The sequence below is a fragment of the Cherax quadricarinatus genome, chromosome 86 (genome assembly GCF_038502225.1).
Source record: "Cherax quadricarinatus isolate ZL_2023a chromosome 86, ASM3850222v1, whole genome shotgun sequence".
Classification (NCBI taxonomy): domain Eukaryota; kingdom Metazoa; phylum Arthropoda; class Malacostraca; order Decapoda; family Parastacidae; genus Cherax; species Cherax quadricarinatus.
The window spans coordinates 12,110,849-12,134,035 of NC_091377.1; the positions used below are offsets into that span (position 1 = coordinate 12,110,849).

General features: G+C 39.2%; 1 protein-coding gene across 13 annotated transcripts in view; it reads right to left on the reverse strand.

The window, feature by feature from the left end:
* LOC128703016 (dnaJ homolog subfamily C member 8) overlaps nucleotides 1-23,187 on the reverse strand; it is a 178,045-nt gene that overhangs the window by 148,614 nt on the left and 6,244 nt on the right. For 9 of the 13 annotated variants that reach the window (XR_008409189.2, XR_008409192.2, XR_008409191.2 and 6 more), the window contains exon 2: nucleotides 11,655-11,813. Coding sequence is in view for 9 of the 13 variants with exons in the window: in XM_053797561.2 (XP_053653536.1) it covers nucleotides 11,655-11,813 (159 nt within the window). In the remaining 4 variants the exon portion in view is untranslated. Of the gene's footprint in view, nucleotides 1-11,654; nucleotides 11,814-23,187 lie in introns of those variants that run through there. The other 4 variants (XM_053797560.2, XM_053797563.2, XM_053797564.2 and 1 more) reach the window with 2 other exon arrangements.

Consider the following 23,187-nt stretch of genomic DNA (forward strand, 5'->3'; position numbering starts at 1 on the left):
GGAGGAGAGAGATAGGATTAGTTACTGTTTGGAAGGGGAATCCCATTCCATCAACACCTTAGGTACCAAGTCCTTTTCTGGGGTTACTTTTCTTCTCTGTTTCTTAATGCCACTGGGACCAGCACTTGAGAGTCACTGGAGTCCTGTCTCACAAAAAAAGTGTCCAGAGAGCTCTGTTTCTGGCATCTCTTTAAAACTTCCCTAAAATGGGCCAAGACTCTGTCACGGTACAAGCTGCCGATATGGCTTGCAACATCCTTCTCAGGGTGATGTTTCTCCATAAATCTTTCCATCCTACCCCACATTTCAAAAATCTCCTTAATTTCTGAAGAAAGCACCTTCTTCCATCTCTCTTCCTCCTCCTCCTCTGCAGCAAGATTCTGAGCTGCGATCTGTTGCTGTTCCTGCTGAAGCTCTTGCAGCTCCTCAGTGGTTAGCTCTTCATTGTGGTTCTCCACCAACTCTTCCACATCCTCCAAACTCACATCCAACCCCATGGAACTCCCCAGTGCCATAATAGAGTTCACAACTGACATAGGCTCATCAGGGTCAGCCACAAACCCTTCAATATCCCTCTTGTGGACACAATCTGGCCACAATTTTCTCCAAGCAGAATTCAAAGTCCTGGTAGTCACTCCCTCCCAAACCTTACCTGTAAGGCTTATGCAAAGGAGGATACTGAAGTGTTCTTTCTAAATCACTCTTAGGGTCAAGTGAATGTCTGAGGTCACATTAAAGCACCTTTGAAAAATTGCTTTGGTGTAGAGTTTTTTAAAGTTTGAAATGACCTGCTTGTCCATTGGCTGGAGGAGAGAAGTGGTATTCGGGGACAAGAACTTTACTGTGATGAACCCAAACTCCTTCAGAATTAGGTCATCCAAGTTTGGAGGATGAGCAGGTGCATTGTCCATTACTAGCATGCACTTGAGATCCAATTTCTTTTCCAGGAGATACTCCTTCACACTAGGGCCAAACACTTCATTGAACCACTCGACGAAAATTTCTCTCGTGACCCATGGCTTTTTATTAGATCTCCAAAACACACAATTTACTCTTCGTAACTTTTTTTTTTTAACACTCTGGGATTTTCAGAATAGTACACTAGTAACAGCTTCACTTTGAAATCCCCACTAGCATTAGCAGAGAACATGAGCGTCAGCCTGTCTTTCATAGGCTTGTGCCCTGGCAGTCCCTTTTCCTCCTGAGTAATGTAGGTCCTCTTTGGCATTTTCTTCCAAAAGAGGCCTGTTTCGTCACAATTGAACACTTTTACAGGTTTCAGTCCTTCAGCCTCTATGTACTCATTGAATTCACTTATGAATTTTGTAGCTGCAATTTTGTCTGAACTGGCAGCCTCACCATGCCTTATCACACTGTGTATGCCACTACGGTTCTTAAATCTCTCAAACCAACTTTTGCTGGCCTTAAATTCACAAATATCAGTACTCGTTGCAGGCAATTTCTTTACCAGATCGTCATGCAACTGTCTAGCCTTTTCACAAATAATCGACGTCATAAGATTATCTCCTGCTAATTGTAAGGTACCTAGGGATTGGCAGAGAGCATGCATAGTTCCTTTGTATAAAGGCAAAGGGGACAAAAGAGAGTGCAAAAATTATAGGGGGATAAGTCTGTTGAGTATACCTGGTAAAGTGTATGGTAGAGTTATTATTGAAAGAATTAAGAATAAGACGGAGAATAGGATAGCAGATGAACAAGGAGGCTTTAGGAAAGGTAGGGGGTGTGTGGACCAGGTGTTTACAGTGAGACATATAAGTGAACAGTATGTAGATAAGGCTAAAGAGGTTTTTGTGGCATTTATGGATTTGGAAAAGGCATATGACAGGGTGGATAGGGGGGCAATGTGGCAGATGTTGCAGGTGTATGGTGTAGGAGGTAGGTTACTGAAAGCAGTGAAGAGTTTTTACGAGGATAGTGAGGCTCAAGTTAGAGTATGTAGGAAAGAGGGAGATTATTTCCCAGTAAAAGTAGGCCTTAGACAAGGATGTTTGATGTCACCGTGGTTGTTTAATATATTTATAGATGGAGTTGTAAGAGAAGTAAATGCGAGGGTCTTGCCAAGAGGCATGGAGTTAAAAGATAAAGAATCACACATAAAGTGGGAGTTGTCACAGTTGCTCTTTGCTGATGACACTGTGCTCTTGGGAGATTCTGAAGAGAAGTTGCAGAGGTTGGTGGATGAATTTGGTAGGGTATGCAAAAGAAGAAAATTAAAAGTGAATACAGGAAAGACTAAGGTTATGAGGATAACACAAAGATTAGGTGATGGAAGATTGGATATCAGATTGGAGGGAGAGAGTATGGAGGAGGTGAATGTATTCAGATATTTGGGAGTGGACGTGTCTGCGGATGGGACTATGAAAGATGAGGAGAATTATAGAATTGATGAGGGGAAAAGGGTTAGCGGTGCACTTAGGAGTCTGTGGAGACAAAGAACTTTGTCCTTGGAGGCAGAGGGGAATGTATGAGAGTATAGTTTTACCAACGCTCTTATATGGGCGTGAAGCATGGGTGATGAATGTTGCAGCGAAGAGAAGGCTGGAGGCAGTGGAGATGTCATGTCTGAGGGCAATGTGTGGTGTGAATATAATGCAGAGAGTTTGTAGTTTGGAAGTTAGGAGGAGGTGCGGGATTGCCAAAACTATTGTCCAGAGGGCTGAGAAAGGGTTGTTGAGGTGGTTCAGACATGTAGAGAGAATGGAGCGAAACAGAATGACTTCAAAAGTGTATCAGTCTGTAGTGGAGGGAAGGCGGGGTAGGGGTCGGCCTAGGAAAGGTTGGAGGGAGGGGGTAAAGGAGGTTTTGTGTGCGAGGGGCTTGGACTTCCAGCGGGCAAACGTGAGCGTGTTTGATAGGAGTGAATGGAGACAAATGGTTTTTAACATTTGACGTGCTGTTGGAGTGTGAGCAAAGTAACATTTATGAAGGGATTCAGGGAAACCGGCTGGCCGGACTTGAGTCCTGGAGATGGGAAGTACAGTGCCTGCACTCTGAAGGAGGGGTGTTAATGTTGCAGTTTAAAAACTGTAGTGTAAAGCACCCTTCTGGCAAGACAGTGATGAGTGAATGATGGTGAAAGTTTTTCTTTTTCAGGCCACCCTGCCTTGGTGGGAATCGGCCAGTGCGTTAATAATAATACGTAATAATTGTTTCTCGTTTATCCACAACAATAATAACTTCTCAACCTCTTCGAGTACTGGTGATCTCATTTTTGTCAGCATATTTACCCCGTTTGCAACAACAGCTTCCTTGATTTCGTTTTTCTTGACCACGATGGAAGATATGGTTGTACGGGGTTTGTTATACATCCTGGCCAGTTTGGCCACATGTACACCACTTTCATATTGTTCAATGATGTTTTTCTTAAATTCAATTGTATTTCTCACCTTCTTTACCAAAGGCTTGGCACTAGAAGCTTTCTTTGTAGCCATGGTAGCTTATTTAGCACATGCAAGCACTAAAATGAAAGGAATATGAAATATTTCGTATGAACAAGTGTGCTCACTGGTAAACAGTGGCACACTGACTGGGAAGGGAGGCCGACGTGGCTCAGAGCCGTGAGTATGTGTCCAGGACGAACGACGATTAGCGAGTTAACCAACCATTTGCGAGCTTATGTTTGGACTAAAATAACGCGACGATTTCCGAAAAGGACAACTATCGAGCCCGACTATTATCGAGGGACCACTGTACATTCCTGAGCCCAGCAGTGAATGCAGAAAGGAGTGCCCAGTTAGTTAGAAATATTAGGCACTGTAAGTCTGGAAGGTTGTGGCTAGTAACATCATGTGCAGCAAGTGGCATCAACAAGTGCCACCCATTGATTTCACCCCATACTGACTGCTAATGTACATTTTATACAACAAGCAGTGGATACTTTACAAAGAAATAATTTTATATCAAGATGTATTTGTGACTACTAAAAGTAGTCACAAATATCTTGATAAAACAGTTTTTTCAGAATTTCATGTGAATGCATTTTAGTATGGAGGACCTTTTATTTACCTTAAATTTTTTGCAGGCAAGCAGTTTTAATACTCAAATTTTTGTTTGTAAAACTAGGGGTCAACCTGCACAATGAATATAAAATGGTTAATGCAACACTGCCTCTTCAAAACCACTAAGTCCTGGATACTTAGGACATCTAACTGAGAGAACTCAAAACAATGGATTTAAATTGGAAAATTCATAACTAATTTTCGTTTTTCTATTTGGGCCACCCTGCTTTGCTGGGATATGGCCAGTTTGATAAAAGAAGAAGAAAATTCATAATTGTAAAGGATGTATGAAACTGCTGGTTTGGCAATATACAGGTTCCATGAAACCTCTGATTAATGGACTAATTCGGGGTAGGAGTGTTCAAACCATTTGAATTGTGAAACTAATTTTTCATGATCATCCAGTTTTCTGGATTTAGCCCTTTGGTTCAGAAGACAACCAGATACTAAGAACGTAAATATTGTAACCTATAGTGCTAAGATAGTACTGTATTGTATACTAATTTTATAGCACTTCATAATGTACAGTAATGTTACTTACCTTTATATAGTGGAGTGATGAGGTGTAAACTGAGTCAGATGAGCTGTAAAGCTCTACTATTGAAAATACTGTAGAAAGCTGCTCATTTACTTTGCTAGCCTCTGAGCAGCAGAGCAAAAATCAATACCCAGAACAATAACACCAACAGAATGTTGATGAGCATGCCATTTGTGCACTGCTTCTTCAAGGTTTTTATCATGGGCTGTTTTCATATTTTTGACTAGCACTACAGCACTAGAGCATAGGCTGAAAGTTTGTCCTTGCTTCCATGAATATCAGACACCGTTTGTTTCCTAGCACCATATTCCTCACATATCCGTACCACTGAGACGTCAGATTCAAACTTCTTTACTAGTTCGAGTTTCTGCTTAACACTGAGAGCTACGTATTTCCTCTTGCCACCACCACTTGCTTAAGAAGGCATTCTTAATTGCACTTTACTTATTGTGTTAATAAAGTTACACAAAACACTGTAAATTCATGGAAAATTGGAGACTGAATGACAAGTGTGTGTGTGAGTGAAAACAAACAATAAACTGGTGGAAGGCCTATGATTCAGAGAACAACAGAGAGGTCCTGGATGTGGCCACTCTGGCCCATACCAGACACACATTAGATTCACTGGACTTGGTCCGATGAGTTAGAAGACAACCAGACACTATCGCTACAGACAAAATCTGAAATTATAGACTTTTGTCTATTTTATCCAAAGTTTCCAACATTTGTCTGGCCAATTTTTGTCCAAAATAGTCAAAATCTATTAATGAGATCCCTAACAGTGGATGAATGGAACAAACTGCCAAGTAGAACACACGACAATACAATTTTTATTTCTTTGCAAGTTTACACTGAGATTCTGTAGTTACAATAATGAGCTGCAGTGCAAAGAGAGCTACTATCATGCAATGGATTTAAAGTGAGTAAATCTTAAATTTCTCCATGGGGTAGAAGAAAAGAATCCTTCCTCTTTAAGCCATGCATGTCGTAAGAGGTGACTAAACTGTCAGGGGTAAAGGATTATTAACTCCTTCTGAATAAATTACTACATGTAAAAAAAAAAAGTTTTTCTTTTTAGGTTACCCTACCTCGGTGGGAGATGGCTCATGCACTAAAAAAATCCTAGTTAAGGAACCTCCCTCGAGGGGTAAGTTCGCATCTTGAAATTTCATTCATATCCAGAAGCAAAAAAATCAACCGAATGACGGTTCATATTCTGAAAAATTCGCATGGTGGGGCGTTCGTAAGCTGAGGTTCCACTGTATAATGTAAACATGCACAGTGCTCCTGAAGGAAGGATTCAGGAATGTATAATATAAACATGAATGAATGAGGTGGAATTGACAAGTACAGTATTGTTACTGAAGCTAGTGCTTTGGTTACATTTAAAAACGAGTTAGACAAACATGAGTGGGAAGGGTTAGGTTTGAGGACCTGCCTAAAATGGGTCAGTATGCTTACTGAATCATTTTTCTATTTTCTATGTTCTTACAATAATAAAGGGGTTCTGCCATAGACCTACCAACCAATACTAGTCGGTTCTTACCCAAAACTCACTTCCACTCATATATTCTCTTACACTGTCAACAAAATAAGCCCAAATCAGAAACAATAATTATTTACTACCACCCCTCCTTCAGAGTGCTGGCACTGCACTTTCCATCTCCAAAACTCAAGTCTTCCCTGTCAGTTTCTCTGAATCCCTTCATAAATGTTACCTTGCTTACATTCCAACAGTACGTCAAGTCCTAAAGACCATTTGTCTCCATTTGTTCCTATCTAACACACTCATTCATGCTTGCTGGAAGTCCAAGCCCCTTGCACACAAAACCTCCTTTACCCCCTCCCTCCAATCTTTCTTAGGCCAACCCCTACCCCACCTTCCCTCCACTACAGATTTATACATTCTCGAAGTCATTCTATTTCGTTCCATCCTCTCTACAAGTACAAGCCTTCTCAATAACCCCTCCTCAGCCCTCTGGATAATAGTTTTGGTAATTTAATTATAATTAATATTAATACAAAGACACCTTGAATATTAATAACAACTTCTATTCATCCTTAACACTCACAAAATATGACTGCAAACAACTTACAGAATGAGTGGGGTTCAAGCCCAAAGCGAGCCTGTCCTAAAACTTGCTGGCTAGTACGCTAACCACTGTACCAAGTTGGCCAAACATAAATTATCTACCTAGTTGTATCTCTCTATACACTAGGCAGGTTAGCATAGGCACCAGTCACCACAAATGCTAATTTTTAATGACAAATCTCCCACCAAGACAGCTGTGGCAAACTAGCCCAAGTACCTTCAAAACTGCTACCAAATTCATGAAATCATAATAGCATAATTGAAAACAACTCGCAGAACAGATGGAGTTGAAATCCATTGCAAGTCAGTTCTAAAACTAGCAGGCCAGTGCACTAACCACTGTACCATGATGGCCTATTAAAATTCACCCAACAAAGTGTATTATAACTCACAAAATCTTAATAACATGATCGCAAACAAACCATGGTACGGGTGGGGCTCAAACTCACGGGAAAGTGAGTCGTAAAACTCCAGGCCAGTGTGTAAGTCAGCTGGGACAGTGACTTATACACTAGCCTGATGTTTTATGACTCACTTGCCATGAGTTCAAGCTTCACCCATACCTTGGTTTGTTTAAAGTGTATTGTTATACACACACTTGGTTGAGCTATATATCCTGGGTTGTCAAAATTTAATGAAATATACAATTTCATACAAATAAACATTAAACCATAGAAAATGTGTTTTATTTAACATAATTTATATGATGCTGAAATTACATTACCATTACACTAAATGTTTCGTGTAAAAACAGTATAAAAATTGTACAGTACATAGAGATACAGAAATTTTTTTGCAGTATTTCCAACCCCACGAGTAGCAACATTTTCAAATGGACAGTATGCTGCTAGTACCCACAGCCTAATGGATCAGGCCATGAAACCAGGAGGCATGGTTTGGGACCAGGCTGCAGGAGCAATGACTTTTGGAATCAACAACCTATGTAGATATACTACATATCCTACAACATTCAAACAAGTAGATTTCCTGTTGTATATTAAAATTCTAAAGCGATATTACACAAATTTGTATTAATCCAACACAGATTTTAAAACTTCATCTATTAATTTTTACACAGAATTTATCCAAAATTTTTGTGTTTTTTATATAAATAATCAATGGTTATAGTGTATACAGGTAAAGTACTGAAATTGCTTTACATGTAACTTCACAATTTTTAAAACACTATTAAGAAGGACAAAGAACCAGTACCACTGTGATACATCACACAGCCTCCTCAGCTGGAACAAGGAAGGTAATATACAAATAACCAGCACACTGTTGCAGTCACAGTACTGTGCCCTATTGTTCTTGAAGGGAAGGCAAATCTGCCATCACCCCTACAAGGTGTGACGTAATCTCTGCTAATCTCACTGCCAGCACTAACTTGATCGCTAAGCAGTTTGTAGAGATTACTACATTTTACTGTATGTACTTGTTTACAAACTCCTTCTGTCCATATATTTTCATCCACTGTGTAATCACTGATCACAATCAGGATCATTTTTTGTTTATTATTTGCTATTATGGTACAATCCATATTTTGCACCAGTGAGAATTACAGAAAATATCCCATTTGTTTCAATTCTTTTACTTTAAACTTTGAGATGACAATGATCATGTACACAGAACTATAGTTACGAAACTGAAAACTTTTAATGTACACTACCATGTCAGCTGAAGATACTAACTATAATACTGTTCTGAATAAAGAAATTATAACAGACACCACCATGTGTGGGAGCACCTTACAAGTACTCTACACAAATATCCTGCACAGAAAGAAACTTATGATGATGTTTTGGTCCAACTTGGACAGAAGTTGAACCAAAACGTCATCTAAGTTTTCTTCTAAGCATTGTTTTAGTCACAGTATTGTGACATTTAATTTTTTAGAAATACTGTAGGTTGAAAAACTAAAAGTAAATGCTATCTCCTGGCATTAAATGCAAAAGTTTTAATTACTGTATATGCTAAAAAAAAATTATTATTATTAATTTTTATTATCACACTGGCCGATTCCCACCAAGGCAGGGTGGCCCGAAAAAGAAAAACTTTCACCATCATTCACTCCATCACTGTCTTGCCAGAAGGGTGCTTTACACTACAGTTTTTAAACTGCAACATTAACACCCCTCCTTCAGAGTGCAGGCACTGTACTTCCCATCTCCAGGACTCAAGTCCGGCCTGCCGGTTTCCCTGAACCCCTTCATAAATGTTACTTTGCTCACACTCCAACAGCACGTCAAGTATTAAAAACCATTTGTCTCCATTCACTCCTATCAAACACGCTCATGCTTGCCTGCTGGAAGTCCAAGCCCCTCGCACACAAAACCTCCTTTACCCCCTCCCTCCAACCTTTCCTAGGCCGACCCCTACCCCGCCTTCCTTCCACTACAGACTGATACACTCTTGAAGTCATTCTGTTTCGCTCCATTCTCTCTACATGTCTGAACCACCTCAACAACCCTTCCTCAGCCCTCTGGACAATAGTTTTGGTAATCCCGCACCTCCTCCTAACTTCCAAACTACGAATTCTCTGCATTATATTCACACCACACATTGCCCTCAGACATGACATCTCCACTGCCTCCAGCCTTCTCTTCGCTACAACATTCATCACCCATGCTTCACACTCGCATAAGAGCGTTGGTAAAACTATACTCTCATACATTCCCCTTTTTGCCTCCAAGGACAAAGTTCTTTGCCTCCACAGACTTCTAAGTGCACCACTCACCCTTTTCCCCTCATCAATTCTATGATTCACCTCATCTTTCATAGACCCATCTGCTGACACGTCCACTCCCAAATATCTGAATACATTCACCTCCTCCATACTCTCTCCCTCCAATCTGATATCCAGTCTTTCATCACCTAATCTTTTTGTTATCCTCATAACCTTACTCTTTCCTGTATTCACTTTTAATTTTCTTCTTTTGCATACCCTACCAAATTCATCCACCAATCTCTGCAACTTCTCTTCAGAATCTCCCAAGAGCACAGTGTCATCAGCAAAGAGCAACTGTGACAACTCCCACTTTATGTGTGATTCTTTATCTTTTAACTCCACGCCTCTTGCCAAGACACTCGCATTTACTTCTCTTACAACCCCATCTACAAATATATTAAACAACCACGGTGACATCACACATCCTTGTCTAAGGCCTCTTTTACTGGGAAATAATTTCCCTCTTTCCTACATACTCTAACTTGAGTCTCATTATCCTCGTAAAAACTCTTCACTGCTCTCAGTAACCTACCTCCTACACCATACACCTGCAACATCTGCCACATTGCCCCCCTATCCACCTTGTCATACGCCTTTTCCAAATCCATAAATGCCACAAAGACCTATTTAGCCTTATCTAAATACTGTTCGCTTATATGTTTCACTGTAAACACCTGGTCCACACACCCCCTACCTTTCCTAAAGCCTCCTTGTTCATCTGCTATCCTATTCTCCGTCTTACTCTTAATTCTTTCAATAATAACTCTACCATACACTTTACCAGGTATACTCAGCAGACTTATCCCCCTATAATTTTTGCACTCTCTTTTGTCCCCTTTGCCTTTATACAAAGGAACTATGCATGCTCTCTGCCAATCCCTAGGTACCTTACCCTCTTCCATACATTTATTAAATAATTGCACCAACCACTCCAAAACTATATCCCCACCTGCTTTTAACTTTTCTATCTTTATCTCATCAATCCCGGCTGCCTTACCCCCTTTCATTTTACCTACTGCCTAACGAACTTCCCCCACACTCACAACTGGCTCTTCCTCACTCCTACAAGATGTTATTCCTCCTTGCCCTAAACACGAAATCACAGCTTCTCTATCTTCATCAACATTTAACAATTCCTCAAAATATTCCCTCCATCTTCCCAATACCTCTAACTCTCCATTTAATAACTCTCCTCTCCTATTTTTAACTGACAAATCCATTTGTTTTCTAGGCTTCCTTAACTTGTTAATCTCACTCCAAAACTTTTTCTTATTTTCAACAAAATTTGTTGATAACATCTCACCCACTCTCTCATTTGGTCTCTTTTTACATTGCTTCACCACTCTCTTAACCTCTCTCTTTTTCTCCAAATACTCTTCCCTCCTTGCATCACTTCTACTTCGTAAAAACTTCTCATATGCTAACTTCTTCTCCCTTACTACTCTCTCTACATCATCATTCCACCAATCGCTCCTCTTCCCTCCCGCACCCACTTTCCTGTAACCACAAAAAATAAACAATAAAAATGCCCAATAAAGGCTGACCTTATTTTATGGGTATTAAAGCTGGAGGCAGTGGAGATGTCATGTCTGAGGGCAATGTGTGGTGTGAATATAATGCAGAGAATTCGTAGTTTGGAAGTTAGGAGGAGGTGCGGGATTACCAAAACTGTTGTCCAGAGGGCTGAGGAAGGGTTGTTGAGGTGGTTCGGACATGTAGAGAGAATGGAGCGAAACAGAATGACTTCAAGAGTGTATCAGTCTGTAGTGGAAGGAAGGCGGGGTAGGAGTCGGCCTAGGAAAGGTTGGAGGGAGGGGGTAAAGGAGGTTTTGTGTGCGAGGGGCTTGGACTTCCAGCAGGCATGCGTGAGCGTGTTTGATAGGAGTGAATGGAGACAAATGGTTTCTAATACTTGACGTGCTGTTGGAGTGTGAGCAAAGTAACATTTATGAAGGGGTTCAGGGAAACCGGCAGGCCGGACTTGAGTCCTGGAGATGGGAAGTACAGTGCCTGCACTCTGAAGGAGGGGTGTTAATGTTGCAGTTTAAAAACTGTAGTGTAAAGCACCCTTCTGGCAAGACAGTGATGGAGTGAATGATGGTCAAAGTTTTTCTTTTTCGGGCCACCCTGCCTTGGTGGGAATCGGCCTGTGTGAAAATAATATAAATTAATAAAGCAAAAATCAACTAAATTATTCACTACCAAATACTGTACCTTTTCTCAATCATAAGTTTTCCAGACTTATAAGTAAAACTAAAATACTGTTGATTTACATACCCTCCTAAATTTTTTCTTGATTTCATCAATGGGAGTCTTGGGATCTACCTGCAACACTTCAAATGGATTGAGATTGGCATATGATGCTCCAGGTCGTAAGAGACGATCAATCTGCTGCTTTGACGTTAACACAGAATCTCTCTTTTCAGTTTCTTTAAGCTGGAAAATTAAAAAGAGGAGTTAATCATAAAATAAAACGTACAGTGAATAGTATAGCGAGTGCTTGCTTGACCAGCCTCATTCAGTATCAGGATTATCAAGTATCACTCAGACTTGCCAGTTTGGATACCAAAACACTGAACTGCAGACAATTTGGGAAAGGAAGAGTGAAATGTAAAGAGAATTCAGTCGTGGATCTACAGCCATGCACCCAAAAATAAAAAATAAGCTAAGCATATTTTACTGTATAATACTTGAACAAACAATAGCAATCATCTTAGTGTCCTCTGTCTTGGTAGTCATGTGCTCATCTTTAACAGTTTTACAGTGTCTGACTGATAATGGTTTTCTGTTGTTATTAACTACCTGTTTATGTTGGGAGACAGGGAAGACAGAGGGAGGGAGGGAGAGAGAGAGAGCATTTGTGAGAGGAAAGTAGAAAAGGTGTGGGAGACAGCTTCTCTGTCTCCACTCCTACCTTGCTCTTTCCTATGATCATTTTCAATTTCCTTCTTTTACATACCCTCCCAAATTCCTCCATCAAATGTTGCAACTTCTCCAAAATCTGTCAAAAGAAGTGTCATCATCATCATAAAAAAGCAACTGTGATATCTTCCATTTTGTATCAAACATATATTTTAATCCCTTACCTGACCTCAACACCTTAGCAATCACTTCTTTCAGAACCCCATCTATAAATATGTTAAACAACCATTGCGACATCACACATCCCTGTCAATGGCTTACTTTTATTTAAAAATATTCCCCCTTTCTCCTGTATACCCTAACCTGCACCTCACTATCCACATAAAAATTATTATTATTATTATTATTAGCTATTATTTTTCATTGTGTGGAATAAACCCTTAGGGACTACACCTATTCTATACATTTGCAATATCTGCCAATTTGTTCCCATATCCACCATTCATATAAATTTTTTCTCTCTCTCTCTCCACCCCACCCACACACTCCCTACTCCCCATAAGCACATAAACGCATGGGAACACATAAACGCACACACACACTCACAAGTAATGGCTAGGAAGTCTGTTACATCTCATTACATTGACTCCAGGCTGAGGGACTGATCTTCACCATTCTTCTTTGTTTAGCACTGATGAAGCCACTGCATGGCAAAACATTTCCTCAATAAAGGTACCAAGTGTTGCATGTGTGTGTGTGTCTAATTCATCAACTTGTCGGCTCCCTGAACCATCTCTTAACACTCAGCAAGAAATTTAGTGAGGTATTCTCAGAAGAGACAGGAAAGCTACCACAGAAAAGCAGCAGCAGACTGCACCACCAAGTGCTGGACACAATACATACAACTGGGAAGAAGTGAAGAAGTTATTGTGTGAGCCAGATACCGGGAAGGCAGTGGGGCCAGATAATATCTGTCCATGGGTCCTGAGAGAGGGAACAGAGGTAGTGTGTGTGCCACTTGCAAAAATTTTCAACAAGTCAATCATAAGAACATAAGAAAGGAGGAGCACTGCAGCAGGCCTATTGGCCCATGCTAGGCAGGTCCAAGTCACACCCACTTAAGAAGGAGCATTGCTGCAGGCCTATAGGAGTCTGTTCCATTCACCTTTACCTTTGATGAGTTCTAAGAGTTTTTCTACTCCCAGAGCCTGGCCATAGGCTATGCTCATTTGGTGCTTGCCCAATCAACCAGATGTTGCTGGTGGTGGTCTGCTGACACACACATCATCACAGCCAGGCTGATCTGGCATCTGGTGAAGATAGTGTACTTATCCACAGCTCTATTACCAAACTTATGCTTTTTATATCCTTTCTAAATTGACATAGAGCAACTGCTGGAGGTGTAGAAAACAGCAAATGTGATTCCAATCTTTAAAAAAAGGAGACAGATAGGTAGAGTTAAGCTACAGACTCATGTCACTGGCATGCATAGCACTGAAGGTTATGGAGAAGATTCAGAAAAGTGGTGGAGCACCTAGAATGGGGTGGAGTTCATACATGACAACCAGCATGGCTTAGGAAAGGGTAAATCTGGTCTCACAATCCTACTGGAGTTCTATAATAAGGTAACAAAAGTAAGGCAGGAAAGAGAGGGATAGATTGCATCTTCTTGGAATGTAGGAAGGCTTTTGACAGAGTACCACATAAGAAACTGGTACAAAAGCTAGAGGAGCAAGGAAGAATAAAGGCAAAAGCATTACAATATATCAAAGCATACCTAACGAGTGATTGTTCAAGAAGAGGTATCGGAGTGGGTACATGTGATGAGTGGGGTTCCACAAGCATCAGTACTAGGGCTGGTACTATTTTTTTGTATGTTTGAATGACATGATGGAAGAGACAGTCAGAGGCGCCCATTTGCAAATGATATGAAACCAATTAAGATTGGGTACATGTGATGAGTGGGGTTCCACAAGCATCAGTACTAGGGCTGGTACTATTTTTTTGTATGTTTGAATGACATGATGGAAGAGACAGTCAGAGGCGCCCGTTTGCAAATGATATGAAACCAATTAAGAGTGGGTACATGTGATGAGTGGGGTTCCACAAGCATCAGTACTAGGGCTGGTACTATTTTTTTGTATGTGTGAATGACATGATGGAGGAGACAGTCAGAGGCGCCCGTTTGCAAATGATATGAAACCAATTAAGATTAAGATATTTATTTTGACAAATTACATGGTTGTACAGAGGAATATAATAGTTGGGTGTACATGCCAAAAGCCCCTTTGTATGCAGAGCATTTCGGGCAAACTTAAAGATTAACTTAAGATTAGTAAGGCAATAATACATAGTTCATATGGTCATTAGATGAGTTACAGTGAGTACAGGAGAACTGAATAATTTATCAGGTACTGCTACATGGTTCTGATAAGTCTAGTAGAGAGTTATTACACTATTGAATCAGTTAATAGAGATTACAATATTACAATGTAACAATTTAAAACAATTTACAATATGATGTATTACAGCCTAGTACTATTTAAAACAATGAAATTTGTTATTACAATGGAACAATTTACATTATGATGTACAGTATTACAATCTACTACTATTTGAAACAATGAAAAAACAGGCATCCTAATTTTGAAATAGTAAGTGGTTGAGCTTTCATCAGTACAATATGAGTAGCTTTTGAGAAACTAGAAGTGATTAGGTATGGTTTGTCTGGTTAATTTTAGGTGGTGAGGTGATTTCTTATTAGTGCCTTAAACTGGTTTGCAGACAGTGGTCCTTTAGTGTGTTCTGGCAATGAATTCCAGATCTTCGGGCCTTTTACTTGCGTAGCATTCTTGTATAGGGAGAGATGAACACGAGGGATATCAAAGAGTGATCTGTGTCTTGTATTATGGTTGTGTATTCTGTTACAGTTATCAAGGAGGAGTTTGAGAGGAGGGTTTACATTAGAGTATAGTGTTCTGTGTATGTAGTAGGCACAATAATAAGTGTGGATGTTGTGTATATTTAGCAAGTTAAGACTCTTGAAAAGAGATGGAGTGTGTTGCCTAATGCAGGAGTTAGTAATCAAACGCACAGCAGCTTTTTGCTGGGTTATTAACCCTTTCAGGGTCCGTCCCGTAGATCTACGGCTTTACGTTCAGGGTCCAAACCGTAGATCTACGTCATGAGCTCAGCTCACTCTGATAAACTGTGAGTGGTACATTTGGGCCTAGATAGGAGAGAATACGTCTATGTGGTATGTGTGCACCACATAAAACAGATCCTGCAGCACACTGTGTATAATGAGAGAAAAAAACTGAAATCATGATTTTTCGATTAAAACAGCGACTTTGCATTGTTTTTCGTATGTTTTTTATAGTTGTATTTGCGATTTCTTGGTCTCATTTGATAGAATGGAAGACATATTACAGAAATAGAGATGATTTTGATTGGTTTAAGCACTGGAAATGGCTTGAAACTGAGCTCAAAGTAGCAGAAATGTTAAATTTTTGACGATATTCAAGAGTAAACAAACAAATTCACACGTCTAATACACGCCAGCTGGTGGGTCTAATATACATTCACAAATATGGTGATGATATTTATACAATTATTACAGTATTGCATAATGGTAAATCTTCTATTTTTTGGTGTGAATAAAAATTCATTATGTGAATAAAAAAGCAAAATGGAATTTATTTGTAAAGCCTCAAAATATAACTAATGAACAGAGGAAATGTTAGTTTAGTTCCAGGAATACCTGCATTGTTTATTCTGGACCCTATTTTGAAATTGGAATACAGTGGACCCCCGGTTAACGAACTTTTTTCATTCCATTAGTATGTTCAGGTGCCAGTACTGACCGAATTTTTTCCCATAAGGAATATTGTGAAGTAGATTAGTCCATTTCAGACCCCCAAACATACACGTACAAACGCACTTACATAAATACACTTACATAATTGGTCGCATTTGGAGGTGATCGTTAAGCGGGGGTCCACTGTATTTTGAACTTTGTGTTAAATTGGCCAAATTAACAATTTCCGATCACTTTAATTTGTACTTGAAACAGTTGACTTGGCGATTTCTTGTGCTCAATCGATAGAATAGAAGTAATACTAGTGAAATAGCTAAGAATTTGGTTGACTGGAATAATGTAATTGGCCTAAAATGGGAGTCAAAGTCGTCAAAATCGCCGATTCGTAAATATCGCTGACACATAAAAATTCGCGAGCATAATTTCATCAATTTTCCATCAAATTTCGTACTTTTTGTTTTAATACCTTCACAAAAAGATTCTCTACCATTTCATAAGAAAAAATAACAATTTTTTTTTTTTAAATTCTTGGACACTGGGGCACCACTTCAGATTTGGGCCTTGGACCCTGAAGGGGTTAAAGGCTTAAAGTGATTTGCTGTTGCTGAGCCCCATGCACAAATACCATAGGTGAGGTAAGGGTAAATGAGAGAGTGGTACAAAGCTAGAAGAGCCAATTGGGGTACATAGTACTGTATCTTTGAAAGGATGCCTACTGTTTTGGAGACTTTCTTGGAAATTTGCTATATGTATGTCTGAAATTTGAGACTGCAGTCAAGGTGGAGACCTAGAAATTTACCCTCTGCCTGTCTTGAAATAGGTGAACCATTTATCAATATGTTTAGCTGTACATTTGAAGCTCTGTTTCCAAAAAGCATGAAGGAGGTTTTGTCTATATTGAGAGTAAGTTTGTTGGTAATCATCCAAGCAGATATTTTTAGGAGTTCAGCATTTACTGTGTCTGTTAGTATGGTTGGGTTTGGGTGAGAAAAGACATAAGTTGTGTCATCTGCAAATAAAATGGGTTTAAGGAGATTAGATGCATTTGGTAGGTCACTGATGTAAATGAGAAAGAGAAGTGGGCCAAGAATGCAACCCTGTGAGACTCCAACAAGAACAGGTTGTGTAGTGGAGCTGGCTCACATTTGTGTATACATACTGCTTTTTATTGTTAAGATAAGATTTTAGGTAAATGAGAGTGTTCTCTGACCTCATAATGTTCGAGTGTTTAGTGCAAAAGGTCATGGTCAACAGTATCAAAAGCTTTTCATAAGTCTATGACAAGTCCCAGGGGAAATTCATTTTTCTTAAGTGCAGAATATATTAGTTCAAGCATATGAATAATAGCATCATTAGTACTGTTTTTTGGTCTGAACCCAAACTGACAAGGGCTGGGTATGTTGTGGAATACGAAGTAGGAGTAGACTTATTTGTGAATTAATTTTTCGAAGATTTTAGATAGTAGAGGTAGGCTTGATATAAGCCCATAATTGTTCAATTCAGTTGGATCACCTCCTTTAAGGATCAGGGTGACCCTTGCTGTCTCGAGTATGGATGGGAAGGTGGAAGATTCAATGGATCTGTTAAAAAGAGTTGCAATAATTGGTGACAACACATGAGAAGCTTTTATATACATGAGTGGCGGTAAGTTATTTAGGACTTCTGTCTTGTTCTTTAGTGTTTTGATGATAAGCGAGATTTCAGTAGGGTTTGTTGGGGCTAAAAATTGAGTATTTGGGTAGTTGCCAGTGAAGTAGTCTTTTGGTTGAATGTTTGTGCTTGGGATTTTACTTGCTAGTTTTGTTCCTACGGTAGAGAAAAAGACATTAAGTTTGTTGGCAGTATCGGTTGGCTGAAGGAGAGGTTTGTCTGGTTTAGTTAAGGTAATCATCCTGTTCCATGACAGCGTTTTTGATCCTAGAATTTCAGATAAGGTTTTCCAGGTCTTTTTCATATCACCTTTTATATCATGAAATCTGTTTTCATAATACAGTTTTTGGACCTCCTTATTAGATCGGTTAGTACTGACGAGTAAGGTTTTGTGAGAACCTTTGTTATTAGACCCATTCTGTACTGTTTTTTGTATAGATGTTTTTTATTAATAGATTTGAGGATGTTGTTTGTAAGCCAGGGGCTGTTTAGTCTTTTTGCTGTGATCTGCTTAGTTTTTATTGGGCAATGCATGTTATAGATTTTTTTTTTTTTTTTTTAAATATTAACACATTCATCAATATGTACTTAAGTTGTCTGCTAGCTTGTTTTGCCAGTCAATGTCACTAAATGCTGAAATAAAGTTATTAACAGATGACTTGTCATGTAGTCGGAATGTGATTTTAGTTGTGTCCTGGGGCACTTTACGCAAGTTGGTTATGAGAAAGATGGGATAGTGGTCAGTGGTGTTATTTGTGATTTTGTCTGCTTTTAACGGGGGTATAGTGTTTGTCCAGATATGGTCTAGTAATGAGGCATTTATATCAGTGATTCTTGTAGGTTTAGTTATTGTTGGTAGAAGCAAGCAGCTGTTCATAGTGTTTGTGAATTCAGTCACTTGTGGGTCATGGTTATGGATGAGATTTATGTTGAAGTCCCCTGTAAGTATTAGGTGGTGTTTATTCATTTCAGTGCTAGTTATTATGCTTCTTAGTTTTTCACTAAAAGAGTAAATATTGGAGTGAGGAACTCTATAAATTGCTCTGACTGTTAGAGGCTTTGTAAGGTCTTTAGATTTAAATTTAGCAAAGGTATATTCACCATGCTCATCCCTTGTGCAAGTAGAATTTATCCATTTTAGTTTATCAGAGTAGTATATAGCTGTTCCACCTCCTAATTGATCTGGCCTACAATTGTGTATGACTGTGTAGCCAGGTATGGAATAGATGTTTGTAACATCATGTTTTAGCCATGCTTCAGTGAGAGTAATGATAGACATACTGACATTTAAAGAATTCAGTAGTGCCTGGAGGGCTTGCTTAGTGATCTGACATTATAAATGAATTTTTTTTTTTTCAACAAGTCGGCCGTCTCCCACCGAGGCAGGGTGACCCAAAAAAGAAAGAAAATCCCCAAAAAGAAAATACTTTCATCATCATTCAACACTTTCACCACACTCACACATTATCACTTTTGGCAGAGGTGCTCAGAATACAACAGTTTAGAAGCATACACATATAAAGATACACAACATATCCCTCCAAACTGCCAATATCCCAAACCCCTCCTTTAAAGTGCAGGCATTGTACTTCCCATTTCCAGGACTCAAGTCCGACTATATGAAAATAACCGGTTTCCCTGAATCCCTTCACTAAATATTACCCTGCTCACACTCCAACAGATCGTCAGGTCCCAAGTACCATTCGTCTCCATTCACTCCTATCTAACACGCTCACGCACGCTTGCTGGAAGTCCAAGCCCCTTGCCCACAAAACCTCCTTTACCCCCTCTCTCCAACCCTTTTGAGGATGACCCCTACCCTGCCTTCCTTCCCCTATAGATTTATATGATTTCCATGTCATTCTACTTTGATCCATTCTCTCTAAATGACCAAACCACCTCAACAACCCCTCTTCTGCCCTCTGACTAATAATTTTATTAACTCCACACCTTTTCCTAATTTCCACACTCCGAATTTTCTGCATAATATTTACACCACACATTGCCCTTAAACAGGACATCTCCACTGCCTCCAACCGTCTCCTCGCTGCTGCATTTACCACCCAAGCTTCACACCCATATAAGAGTGTTGGTACTACTATACTTTCATACATTTCTTTCTTTGCCTCCATAGATAACGTTTTTTGACTCCACATATACCTCAACGCACCACTCACCTTTTTTCCCTCATCAATTCTATGATTAACCTCATCCTTCATAAATCCATCCGCCGACACGTCAACTCCCAAGTAGTATCTGAAAACATTCACTTCTTCCATACTCCTCCTCCCCAATTTGATATCCAATTTTTATTTATCTAAATCATTTGACACCCTCATCACCTTACTCTTTTCTATGTTCACTTTCAACTTTCTACCTTTACACACATTCCCAAGCTCATCCACTAACCTTTGCAATTTTTCTTTAGAATCTCCCATAAGCACAGTATCATCAGCAAAAAGTAACTGTGTCAATTCCCATTTTGAATTTGATTCCCCAAAATTTAATCCCACCCCTCTCCCGAACACCCTAGCACTTACTTCCTTTACAACCCCATCTATAAATATATTAAACAACCATGGTGACATTACACATCCCTGTCTAAGACCTACTTTTACCGGGAAGTAGTCTCCCTCTCTTCTACACACCCTAACCTGAGCCTCACTATCCTCATAAAAACTCTTTACAGCATTTAATAACTTACCACCTATTCCATATACTTGCAACATCTGCCACATTGCTCCTCTATCCACTCTATCATATGCCTTTTCTAAATCCATAAATGCAATAAAAACTTCCCTACCTTTATCTAAATAGTGTTCACATATATGCTTCAATGTAAACACTTGATCTACACATCTCCTACCCACTCTGAAACCTCCTTGCTCATCTGCAATCCTACATTCTGTCTTACCTCTAATTCTTTCAATTATAACCCTACCGTATACTTTTCCTGGTATACTCAGTAAACTTATTCCTCTATAATTTTTACAGTCTCTTTTGTCCCCTTTCCCTTTATATAAAGGGACTATACATGCTCTCCGCCAATCCCTAGGTACCTTCCCCTCTTTCATACATTTATTAAACAAAAGTACCAACAACTCCAACACTATATCCCCCCTGCTTTTAACATTTCTGTCATGATCCCATCAGTTCCAGCTGCTTTACCCCCTTTCATTTTACGTAATGCCTCACGTACCTCCCCCACACTTACATTCTGCTCTTCTTCACTCCTAAAAGATGGTATACCTCCCTGACCAGTGCATGAAATTACTGCCTTTGTTTCTTCCTTAACATTTAAAAGTTCCTCAAAATATTCTCGCCATCTACCTAATACCTCCATCTCCCCATCTACTAACTCCCCTACTCTGTTTTTAACTGACAAATCCATACTTTCCCTAGGCTTTCTTAACTTGTTTAACTCACTCCAAAATTTTTTCTTATTTTCATTAAAATTTCTTGACAGTGCCTCTCCCACTCTATCATCTGCTCTCCTTTTGCACTCTCTCACCACTCTCTTTACCTTTCTTTTACTCTCCATATACTCTGCTCTTCTTATAACACTTCTGCTTTGTAAAAACCTCTCATAAGCTATCTTTTTCTCTTTTATCACACCCTTTACTTCATCATTCCACCAATCACTCCTCTTTCCTCCTGCCCCCACCCTCCTATAACCACAAACTTCTGCCCCACATTCTAATACTGCATTTTTAAAACTATTCCAACCCTCTTCAACCCCCCCACTACTCATCTTTGCACTAACCCACCTTTCTGCCAATAGTCGCTTATATCTCACCCGAACTTCCTCCTCCCTTAGTTTATACACTTTCACCTCCCTCTTACTTGTTGTTGCCACCTTCCTCTTTTCCCATCTACCTCTTACTCTAACTGTAGCTACAACTAAATAATGATCCGATATATCAGTTGCCCCTCTATAAACATGTACATCCTGGAGCCTACCCATCAACCTTTTATCCACCAATACATAATCTAATAAACTACTTTCATTACGTGCTACATCATACCTTGTATATTTATTTATCCTCTTTGTCATAAAATATGTATTACTTATTACCAAATCTCTTTCTACACATAGCTCAATTAAAGGCTCCCCATTTACATTTACCCCTGGCACCCCAAATTTACCTACTACTCCCTCCATAACATTTTTACCCACTTTAGCATTGAAATCCCCAACCACCATTACTCTCACACTTGATTCAAAACTCCCCACGCATTCACTCAACATTTCCCAAAATCTCTCTCTCTCTCCTCTACACTTCTCTCTTCTCCAGGTGCATACACGCTTATTATAACCCACTTTTCACATCCAATCTTTATTTTACTCCACATAATCCTTGAATTAATACATTTATAGTCCCTCTTTTCCTGCCATAGCTTATCCTTCAACATTATTGCTACTCCTTCTTTAGCTCTAACTCTATTTGAAACCCCTGACCTAATCCCATTTATTCCTCTCCACTGAAACTCTCCCACCCCCTTCAGCTTTGTTTCACTTAAAGCCAGGACATCCAGCTTCTTCTCATTCATAACATCCACAATCATCTCTTTCTTATCATCTGCACAACATCCACGCACATTCAGACTTCCCACTTTGACAATTTTCTTCTTATTATTCTTTTTAGTAATCTTTACAGGAAAAGGGGTTACTAGCCCATTGTTCCCGGCATTTTAGTTGACTTTTACAACACGCATGGCTTACGGAGGAAAGATTCTTATTCCACTTCCCCATGGATATAAAAGGAAAAGTAATAAGACCAAGAACTATTAAGATAAAATCAAAGAAAACTCAGATGAGTGTGTATAAATAAATGTGTACATGTATGTGTAGTGTGACCTAAGTGTAAGTAGAAGTAGCAAGACATACCTGTAATCTTGCATATTTATGAGACAGAGAAAAGACATCAGCAATCCTACCATCATGTAAAACAATCACAGGCTTTCGTTTTACACTCACTTGGCAGGACGGTAGTACCTCCCTGGGTGGTTGCTGTCTACCAACCTACTACCTAAGAATGAATACTGAATGAATACTGTTATGTTATTGTTGGCACTGAGCAATGTCTTTGCCTGACCAGCAGTGTAATAAAAGCAACTGTTGTTAGGATCATATGTGTCATTTAATAAAAGGTTAATATCAGAATCGATGTTTGCAATCATATGACTAATACAAGTTTAACAATGTATAAATAGTATAAAGATAACTATTATATTGCACTGGACGTGATATGAGAGCTTATACAAGCAGTACAAAGTGTAGGTAGCAGAAGAACTATTCTACATATTGCACAGATAATAAACAAGTAATAATAATACAAAAAGTATAAAGTTAATAAGATAGTAAAAAAGGTCTTAAATAAAATTTAAATAGTAAGATTTGACTTTAAGCACAAAATTTAGGCAAGTAATAACACCATAAACAAATTGCATGATTAGTAATAAAAAATAATGATTTATTAA